This window comes from Pteronotus mesoamericanus, unplaced genomic scaffold (assembly GCF_021234165.1).
Source record: "Pteronotus mesoamericanus isolate MK-2021 breed Mesoamerican mustached bat unplaced genomic scaffold, CSHL_Meso_final contig_164, whole genome shotgun sequence".
NCBI lineage: Eukaryota > Metazoa > Chordata > Mammalia > Chiroptera > Mormoopidae > Pteronotus > Pteronotus mesoamericanus.
In genome coordinates, this window is record NW_026555065.1 from 20000001 (window position 1) to 20011241 (window position 11241).

The window sequence follows — 11241 nt, forward strand, 5'->3', positions numbered from 1 at the left end:
CAACTTTCCTAATATACTTCTCTAGATCAATCAATGCTGGGATCACAGGAATAAGTGACATTGAGGGACCACCTAATTAATTATTTTAAAGAATACCATTGACAAAAAAGTGAGAGACAGGATTTGCTTGCAAAACTATGCTGTTAAACAGAGATCAATAGTGAGAAAAAGAAATAACAATGAGACCGAAGGGCAGCTACAGCATCTCCACCATCCAGCACTGAGTTTGGCAGACTCCAGAGGTCACAGGTTTGTCCCTTCAGCTCTGACTAGAGACCACAGGAGGTGAAACAGAACAGATGAGAGGAAAACCCAGCAAATCAATGACCTGAGATAAGCAGGAAAGCAAATAGAGGCGGTTACAATAACTAATATAGAAAAATCAACAAAACCAAAAGTTGGTTCTTCAAAAGATCAATAAAATTGATAAACCTCTAGCCAAACTAACAAAGAGAGGGAAGTTGCAAATTGCTAACATAATTTATGGAAGAGAAGTTGTCACTATTGATCCCATGTACATTAAAAGGATAATAAAGGAGTACTTTCAACAACTCCATATCCGTAAATTTAGTAACTTGGATAAAAACGGCTACTTCCTTGAAAGACACAAACTACCAAAACTCACACAAGGAGAAATATAATCTAAGTAGGCCTGTATCTTAACAGCAAATGGTACCAGGTGTTAGATGTTGGTCCTTGAGATTGCACAAGAAATAATTCAGAGACGAGAACTCAAATACAAGTGAAAGTTTATTTAGCAAGTCACAGAGTAGAAGTCGTAGAAAAAGGAAGCCAGCAGGGCTGTTTCATTTTGTGTGTTTTTATCTGTTTCCTAAAGGCAGGAATTTTAGGGGAGAATGTCAATAGACTATTCATCAGCTTTCCAGGTGTGTCCTTTCACGGTCACGGTCTCCACTGATTGGTCGGTGCTAGGATAGAGGGTCATTCGTCAATGCAGCTGGTCATGATGTCAGCCCTGGTATAGCTGCAGCTGGTTTTGCTGCTTTTCTGGGCCTGAGGCTGAAACACAATAGTGGCCTAGATGTTATCTCTAGTTTGACCAAAACTCGGTCTCTGTGGTCAACAGACCCAAAGCTTTGTTTCTGATGCGGGTCAGAACCTCATTGTCCTGAGGGCTTAATGTTCGAGGAAGTGGTCTTGTGAGGGCTTGTACAGGAATCATATGAGGCTCTTCACCAGCCCCTTTGTTCCTCCTCAAAGGGAGGACTTGCCAGATTGAGAAAATCTCTGGGGACAGTCTAAACTGCGTAACTAGCAATACACTAGGGGAAGAAAGGTCACTGTGGGGCGAGGTCCCACCCTACAATACTTGTTTTTCCAGTTTTGCTAGGCACCTGGGCTTTCACTCCAGGTGACCTTCTGTACCTGGGTATCACCCTTACAGTGCTCATGTCTGGCTAACAACCTACTGTATCCTATTTATTATAAAAATTGAATTAATACGCAATAACCTCCCAGAAATGAAAGCACAAAGACCAAACAGAAGTAGAGGGAGCATTTCCCATGAGGCCAACATTACCCAGAAACCAAAACCAGATAAAGACATTACAAGAAAGGAAAATCTATAGACTAATGTATTTCATGAACATAGATGCAGAAATCCTCAATAAGATATTGGCAATCAAATCCAAAAATGTATAAAAAAATTATACACCACAATCAAATGGGATTTATTCCAGGTATGCAAAGCTGGTTCAATATTTGAAGAAAGCTAAAGAAGAAAAGTCATATGGTCCTGTCAGTTGATGCAGAAAAAGTACTTGACCAAGTCCAATGCCATTCATGACTAAAAACACTCTCAACAGACTAGGAAGAGAGAGGAACTTCCTCAACTTGTTAAAGAACATTTTTTTAACTATAGTTAACATCACACTTGTAGCAAGAAATCAGATGTCTTCCCCCTAAGATCAGCAGCAAGGAAAAGATGTTCATTCTCACTGCTCCTATTCAATATCATACTGGAAGTCCTAGCTAATGTAATAAGAAAAGGAAAGGAAATAAAAGATATATGATTAAAATAAAACTATTTTTGCTCACAGATGAAATACATGAATGCTTATGTGGAAAATCCCAAAGAATCAACAAAACCCTCCTGGAACTACTATGTCAGTATAGCAAGGTTTCAGGATGCAACATAAATATACAAAAGTCAGTTGCTTTCCTATATACCAGCAGTAAACAAAAACCCCTCAGAGGAAATACTCTGGTATAAATCTAGCAAAATATGTACAGGATCTTTATGTAAAGCTCTCAAGAGTTTTTTAAATTTTAAAACGATGTACATAATGGAGAGAGAGTCCAAGAACATGTAGTAAAAGCTTAATATTATGGTATCAATTCCTCCCAACTTGATCTATAGATTCAATGTAATCCCAATTTAAATCCAAGCAAATTATTTTGTAGATACAATAAACTGGTTCTAAAATGAACATGGAAATTTAAAAAGACCTAGAAGAGTCAATGCATACTGAAGAACAAAGTTGGAAGACATATGCAATTTCAAGACTTAGAAAACTACAGAAATCACCACAGCATGGTATCAATGAGAGCACACGCTGATCAACGGAACAGTATACAAAGCTCTTAGAACCACACAAATATAATCAACTGCTCTTTGGCAAAAGAGCTAAGATAATACCGTGGAGAAATAAGAGTCTATTCAACAAATGGTAAGACAAGAATTGGACATGCATGTGCAAATATGTTAACCTAGACACACGCCTTACACCTTTCATAACAATTAACTGAAAATGGATGATAGATCTAAATGTAAAATGTAAAACTCTAAAACTTGTAGAAAAGACAGGAGAAAATCTAGGTGACCTTGATATGGTGATGAATTTTTACACGGAATACCAAAAGCATAATCCATTAAGGACTTTTAAAATTATATTCTTCTACTCTGCAAAAGTCACTGTTAAGAGAATGAAAAGATAAGCTACACACCTGGAGAAAATATTCTTTAAACACATAAAGACTTGTATCAAAAGTATACAAAGTAGTCTTAAAACACAACAATAAGTACATAACCCAATTTAAAAATAGGCAAAATACATTTAGAAAGAATGAAATCACTATTTGCAACAATGGATGGACCTAGAGGGTATTATGCTAAGTGAAATAAGTCAAACAGAGAAAGACAAATACAGTATGATTTTACTTACATGTGGAATCTAAAGAACAAAATAAATAAACAAACAGAAACAGACTCACAGATATAGAGAGCAGACTGATGGTGGCCAGATGGGAGGGGGATTGGGAAGCTGGGTAAAATAGGTGAAGGAATTTACAAATTAGTGGTTACAAAACAGTCACAGAGATGTAAAGTACAGCATAGGGAATACAGTCAATAATGTTGCTATTACTATGTATGGTGCAAGGTGGGCATTAGACTTACAGGAGGGAACACTTCATCAATTATATAAATGTTTAATCACTATGCTGTACACTTGAAACTAATATAAAATAATATTGAATGTCAACTGTAATTGAAAAATTAAAAAAAGAGAGTAAAAATAGTCACAGAGATATAAATTACAGCACAGGGAATATTAGCAATAATATTATAGTAACCATGTATGGTGTCAGATGGGTACTACACTTATCAGGGTGATCAGTTTCTAAGTTATATATGTCTAATCACTGTGTTGTACATTTAAAGCTAATATAATATGGTATCAGCTGTAATTTCAAAATAGATTTAAAAAAGAGAAAAATGAACACATGTCCTGTAAACAAAAGTATAATAAAAATATTTTTAAAAGTTTTTAAAATATGAGCTAAGTGAACATCTGTTGCATAATCATGAATTTGTCTGATCTTTGTCCCAGGTTCCTGGCATATCTACTCTAAAACCCTTGGAATTTCCAAAATAAGAGTATCTTTGTTATTCATGAGACCCTTGAATCATACCTGATTATGCTAATGAGGTGACCCATGGTGGGCCCAGAGAGCTTCAATACTAGGGCTGGTCATGCCGGAAACATCAATCATGTGGTCAGAGGGTTGAGGTTTTGAGCCATGTAGTATCAGCCCATTCCCCAAAGAAGAGGGGGGTCTGGAAAATGAGTTCGATTGCATGGCCAATGGTTCAATCAACTATGCCTACTTAATGAAACCCTGTTAAAAACTCTGGACCGCAAAGCTCAGTAGAGCTTCCTGGTTGGTGAACATATCTGGGAGGGTGATATGCCCTAATTTCATTCACTAGGAGAGGGCACAGAAGCTCTTTGTTGGGAATGCCCTCTGACCCTGTTCTCTGTGTCTATTCATTAGGCTGGTCCTGATCTGTATCCTTTATAACAAAACTGTAATTGTAACTTTCATGATCCAGAAGTCTAGAAATTCTAGAAGAAAGTTCCAGAGAATATTTAGCTACAACATAGTGGGGCAAAATGACTGATTTACCTTTCCCTTGAAGTTTTGTATAATCTGTGGTAAACATGATGAACGTGATTGTGAAACCCTGATGCAATATCTAATGATCTCTGAGGAAAATAAAGTATTTCCTTGGAAGGTTTCCTTTTAATCAAAAAAAAAAAAAAAAAGCCTGTTTTTTTCTTTTTGTTGTTGTGTTTTGTTTTTGTTTTAATGTAAAGCAGAGCTCTACTGAGACTATTCGCAACTGCACCTCCTCCAGCTACTTTTAAGAACCGGGATCCCAGACCCTCTTTTTTCTCTTTCCAATGTTCTTAAAATGACATATATAAAAGGCTATTCATAACCTTTCTTAAATATAAAGCTAAATTTTGTTCTTGGTCTTCCTTATCCATTGTTAGCTACAAAAAAGCTTAATTTTTATCTCCCACTGCCTTCTCCTTCTTACCTGCTTCTATAATGGTGAAGAGGCTTCATGAAGATTAGTTTAATGACGGAGTGAGGACTAGGACTCGGGAGCTCTTAGTCTACTGCTGTTTCCCATGCATCTTTATGATTAGTGAAATTTGAAAGAGACACCTTCTAGAAAACATTTCTTTTTCCCTTCTTTGAAATTTGCTTATCTTGCCTTACCACTCAAGATGTATAATAACTGCTTATGCATCATATTCAATTATTAATTCCAACACTATCTGTGTAATCTTTTTCAAGTTACTTAACCTCTCTGAACCTCAGTTTCTTCAACTGTAAGCAGAGGTAATATTAGATACTTCATAAAGTAGGTGTCAGACTAATTAAGATATGGTATGTAAAGTGGCAAACGTAGTAAGTATAGTAATAAACAGTAACTAATTTTACCAACACCAGCAGCAGTATCATCACCATCATCATCATCATCATCATATGGATGCCTAGGAAGTGGGGATACTCAAAACACTAAATTTTAGCCAATGTCCACCAATTAAACTCTGCAGTTAAACCCTGACTCTGAGCTTCCTGTTAGGAGGGTGTTATCCAAATGTTTTGCTTTCAGAGTTTCTTACCTTATGTCAGTCTATCAAACCTCACCTAAACCACACAACAAAAACTTGATTACTCTTTTGCCACACAAGGATTAACTGGTGTTAAAATACAAGACATAAGACATACTAGGGATAATAAAATGTCACTTGAAACTAGCAGAAAACCAGAATGTTGCCAACTCCCTACCTACAGTAGCATACCACATGTAGAAGAACATGGTACTGCTTCTATACTCATTTATCACCTTCAAATCTAAGAACTACAACATTACTTAACTAACATTTATGAAATGATCATCGTTGATTATTTCTCTCCTTTTGTCCTAATAAAGTCTTTTTAGATAAGTTTTCAGAGAGTAGGTCTTAGAAAAGCAGCAGCTCAGAGCCTTAAACATGACTATCACAGAAAAAAACATTAGGCCCACCTGGGCAATCCAGACAGGTCCTGACTCTGGAGGAAGTAGAAACTCAGTCTGTGGTGCCCAGGTGGGAACCGATAAAGTAAAGTGTGTATGGGAACCCACTTTATGGGTTCCATTCTTCCTTACCCTGTTCTGCTCTTAATGTTCCCTCCAATCCTTTGTTTAGCTAGTAGAGGATGAAATGAGCCACTCAATAAAAGATACTTAAGGATTTCGGGCAACTCTTGAACCAGTGACTGAATACAAATTGTGACTCTCATGGAAGCAATTTTGCAACTCTATTCAGAAATAGGTGTATACCCATCATGCGACATTCCCAATAGGCAGGACTTTTATAAAATACTGGTAAACACCCAAAATTAATGAAAAAGTCTAGGTAGGATTTAGGGGTATTTTTAGAATACAAACAGTCTACAAGTATTCATTTCATTTTTCATATTTACATTACTCTGAATTCCTCCACTCCCATTTGCTACCACTGAAGATAAAGAAACACTCAATTGCATGAAATGTTACAAAATAATATGACTTAATACAGTATATACTGATACGGTAAAGGATGACTCTGCCAGAGGGGAAACGAGTGCATCTCTGCTTTTTGTGAGCTCACGTGAGTTCCTGGAGGGCTTGTTTTGATCTCTGCAAATCGGGCAGGTAGTGAGAAAGCAATCCTTCTGCCAGTTGCTCCACAGCTTTGTCTTCTACAGTCAAGTCCTCTGTTAACCCTTCATCTGGAGAAGTGTCACCTGTCCCCAAGCAAAAATCAAATTTAAGAAGCTTTTAAATTGACACAGGGATGAGAAAGGAGTAGGGAGACAGGGAAGAAGGCTGGCAATGGGGTTCAGCGCACATGCACAAGGTAGTACAGGAATCCTCTTTTTTTTTTTTTTTAACTTTTACCTTCTGAGCGTCCTCTAAAAAAAAACGGGTTATGAGCACTGAAAACATGTTTTAAAGCTACTACTATAACATAAAGTATAGATTAAAAAAATATCAACATATGCAAAATTCTGTATGTTCGTGTATTTTTCATGACAGAGGAGTTATAGTTTTCAATGGATTATTAAAGAAATCTGAGGCCTGAAAGTGGAGAACAGTCACTGAGTGAAAACTCATGAACCAGTGACTGAATACAAATTGTGATTCTCATGCAAGCAATTTCAAAATTCTTTTCAAAAGCATGTAGAAACTATATATACTTTTTAAAAATGCAATACCTAAAAATATTTTTTTCATTTCTATGGGAGTAAAAATATCTATTTTGCATATAACTTGACATATTATTTACATGTAAAGGGGGGCTGTTTTGTCATTTGTTAGGAGAGAAATTTTCTAAGAATTTCTCCTTTCTAGAGATCAATACCTTCATATACTATAGAAAATAATGTATTATGTCTTGTGTATATATCTAACTGTGATGGGAGGAACTAAGCCTCATACTTTTCCTTTGAATAAAAGCACTGTAAGTAATGTGCCAGGCAATCAAAAGTGTCTAAAATGAATATCCATCAATCACTACTACTGCCAAGAAAAGTATAAAACAATTTCTGAACAGGGTTCGGTGATTGGTTTAAGATTTTAGAATCACTGACTTAGAATGAGAAAAAAATGAAATGGTCATATTATTAGAATGGTACTCTAAAAACATTTTTAAACTAATATTAAACTCTGAAACATCTCTCTTTAAGCACAACCTGGTAACATTCAGTAACATCAAAATAGAACATTATATAGGATACATGTATCTAACACATTGCTTATAGCCCATTTCCATGTATAGTTTTTACCACATATTTAAATTTTGGCAAGATTAAGGAAAACAACATGCTGTCATATTCAAAATAAACTTTTAAAGATCAAAATAAAATAGTATGGTTTTTATTCTGATCCTGAAAAACATGAGCAAACTTTGGAATGTCATGGTTGCAAGGCAATATTCAAATAGGTAAGAGCTAAGTAAAAAACTGAGCATTCCACAAGTGAAATAAAAATATAAGGAGAAAAGTGGAGCATTTATGGCTATTGCTACTGATGCACCCTCAGATGGTAAGTGAATAAGTATAGCTGAGAATTTATGCCACTGCTTAAGGACTGATTATAATTATAGTGCAAAGAAACTCTCTTAAGTAAATATAAAAAACATTATGTATTATACAAAATACCCAAATAAGAACATTTCAACTTTAATACACCTCCCTAACAATATACAGGGTGGGTCAAAAGTAGGTTTACAATTGTGAGTACATAAAACAGTTTATTCTTATATTATTAATTGTATTATTTTCCATATGAACAACTATAAACCTACTTTTGCTCCTCCCGTATAGACATTATAATGCATAGGTCCCTTCCCTTCCCTACTCTTCTAGTTAATTAGTGGAAGTATCTAAGTTTTCATGTTTTTACATACACACTAAGTGTTACTAAGTTCAAGGTGCTTTATGTGGGAGATTAAACAAAAATAAAGGGTCCTTACCCTTTTCATACAAAAAACATTTGCTTCATGTCTACACACACACACACACACACACACAATGTACTAGTTTCTGAGTACAACAATAAATTAAGCAAGTCTCCTTCTGTGAAAGGGTTCAATATAGGAGAATCACAGCACGTGAGAAGTGCCATTAGAGAAACAAAAACTTAGAAGGGAATTCAGAGGGGAGCAAGATTATTTTGACCAGAAAAGTCTGGGAACAATTCCTAAAGGGGGTGTGAACATTTGCACTGAAACTTGAACAATGGATGAAATTTTCATTTCTTTTTCTTTTTTAAAATGTTAATCTTGTGAAAACTTAGAACACAAAGGTGGGGGAGGGACAAGCTGAAAAGTAAAAATACTCTTTCTCATGCCCTTAGAGAGTCACTCTGAGGTTTCTTACACAGGCTTCAAGAAATTGTCCTTGCATACCCATGTGTAAACCCTGCTTTTATCACAAATGAAATATTACTTGTATTTTTATACAACACATTTCTTAAATATATATCTTATTTATCTTTCCAAATTAACATATGTGGACCTACTACATTCTTTTTAAGTGAACAGAATTCTGACATATTTTGTTTAACCAGTTTTGCATTGAATGCTTGTGTCCCTGCCATAAGTCATGTTGAAGCCCTCACCTCCAAGGCAATGGGCTTTTGGGAATTAGGTTTAAAGGAGGTCAGGAGGGTGGGACCCCCATGAGGTTCTTGTCCTTAAAGAGAAACCAGAATTCTCTCCCTCCACGATGTGAGGACACAGTGAGAATGGCAGCTGTCTGCAAGATCAGGAATCTAATCTGCCAGCACCCAGATCTTGGACTTTCCAGCTTCCAGATCTGCGAAGAATAAACGTCTGTTGTTTAAGCCATCTGGCCTCTGGTACTTTGTTAGAGCAACCAGAATAGACTAAGACACATAAGGATGAGTACTTCGGTTATTTTCATTTTTCCTATTTCAAACAATGTTGCAGTGAGCTTTTTTGCTTGTCTTTGCATATTTGTGTCACTGTTTTTGTAGGGCAAATCCTTAGAAACAGACCAATGGGACAAAGAGTTTATGTTATTTTTTTTAACAACTACTGCAAAACTGCCTTCCTAAGAGAGATGGTAACAATTTACATTACCCCCAACAAAAGGAAAGCTACTATTTCCAATTGGGTAAGAAAGTGTGACGACAGGAGTGGAAGGGATACTGTATGGGAAAAGAAAGCAATCATAAGAAAAGATACGTATGGAATTGCTCTGGAGAGAGAAGGTAGTGAGAGCATAGGACATATGCAGTAGTGAGCTCTAAGAACCATGTAGCCAGACTAGAAGGACTGATGAGTGCCAAGCTAATGGGTTTGGCTCTTTATTAAGCAGTTAGAAGCCACTGAAGGCTTCCAAGCAAGGAAATGTCATGACTGGAGCTTTGTCTTGGAGCACTTATGTGACAGTAGTAGGGTAGATGGGGTGTAAGAGAAAGACTGGAGGCGGACTAGCATTACAACTATTGTTTTATGGGTGAAAATAGAAAGAGGAGTTGGATATTGACTAGTGGAATGCTCTAGATTACACAGAGGTAGGAGGTGAGAGGAAAGAGTCCAGAGTAGTATCAAAGTTTCAAGTGAGAGTAACTTGGCACCAATAATAGGATCATGCGTCTACTTTTATTGACTACATGCTGTAAGTGAGGTTAGTTCAAAAAAGCCATGTCAAAGCATCCAGCGAACAGACAGAGGAGCAAGCTGAGAGGCACCCAAGCTGCACATAGATACAAGGAAGTCATATTTATAGAAGCAACTTAGGAAGGTGGGAAGAGAGGGAGACCATTGAGGAAAAGCATGGCCAAGAAAAGATTGAGCACTATTTGGGGGTAACGCCTATATTTCTAGAAAGGGAGGAAAAAGAAAAGGTACATCCAACGCCCTGCAGCCTTTCTCATCTATGGCTCTTCATCTGAATCACAGAACACGAAACTACTCTGAGTACTTTTCTCAATTGTCCCAAACATGAAATGGTACAGAAATTGTACCATCTGGAATCAAAGCAAGACAACCCACTGGATTCAACGGATGCCTTAGGGCATTGGGGCTTAAATCTCTCTTGGAACTGGAGTAAAAAAAAAGACTGTTGGAAGAATAAAGATGCAGTAATATCAACAAGCAAAACACAGCATTTCACGGGTGGATCAAGTCTCTAAATTACAAAGCCATCATCCTTCTGACAAATTCATCCTCAACCACCAACGTGTAACAAATAGCCAACAAGAGCTGGAGTCACATAAACAAAATGATTTCACCATCAACTGCTTCCAACCGCACCCAAAAAACACCACTTGCCCCGCCAAACCTCGTTTCCCACCCACTTCACACAGCAGTAGGGCCGGCACGGTTCCCCGCAGCTGCCCACAGCAGCCGACTCCCGCGGGGCGGACCCGAAGACCCACCCACTCCGTCCCTCCTGCCCGCCCCTCCCTGCGCCGACCTCCCGTACCCGGCGTCTGCTCCCCAGGCCCCAGACCGTCGGAAGGCTGTGCCAAGACCCCGTCCGAAGGCGGCGGCCCAGCGACACTCATGTCCCTCCCGCTGGGACCAAGGAAGGGGCAGTTGTGTAGATGATCCGATACAGTAGAGAGGGACCAAGCAAGTCCAGGGCCAGCCTGACACTTGCAGCGATCGCACCCGGAAGTAACGGAAGCGGAAGACGGCGTGCGCGGAGCACGTGACCACGGGTCCGCCACATTCCCTAACCTTTTCTGCTTCCTTTTCTTCCACCCCGTTGGTCCGAGGACTCCGTGCTGACGTCGTCGTTGGTGCAGGGCGCGGTGTCTTTTCAGTCCGCTGTGCCGGGGCTTGCATCACTGCGACCAAGGGGTAGATGGAGTACGGGGCGGGAGGGAGAAAGTGGGCGGTGACGGGAAGGGGCTGCTCTTCG

The 11241-nt window shown here is 38.2% G+C and overlaps 1 protein-coding gene across 1 annotated transcript in view; it reads right to left on the reverse strand.

Annotated features, from left to right (window-relative positions):
- Positions 1-10984, reverse strand: part of BLOC1S6 (biogenesis of lysosomal organelles complex 1 subunit 6) — a 22795-nt gene extending 11811 nt beyond the window's left edge. The window contains exons 1-2 of the mRNA XM_054565464.1: positions 10801-10984; positions 6453-6588 (exon numbers count right to left, since the gene is read on the reverse strand). Of these exons, the coding sequence (XP_054421439.1) occupies positions 6453-6588; positions 10801-10882 (218 nt within the window). The 5' untranslated portion in view covers positions 10883-10984. The remainder of the gene's footprint in view (positions 1-6452; positions 6589-10800) is intronic.
- Between the last annotated feature and the right edge of the window lie 257 nt (positions 10985-11241).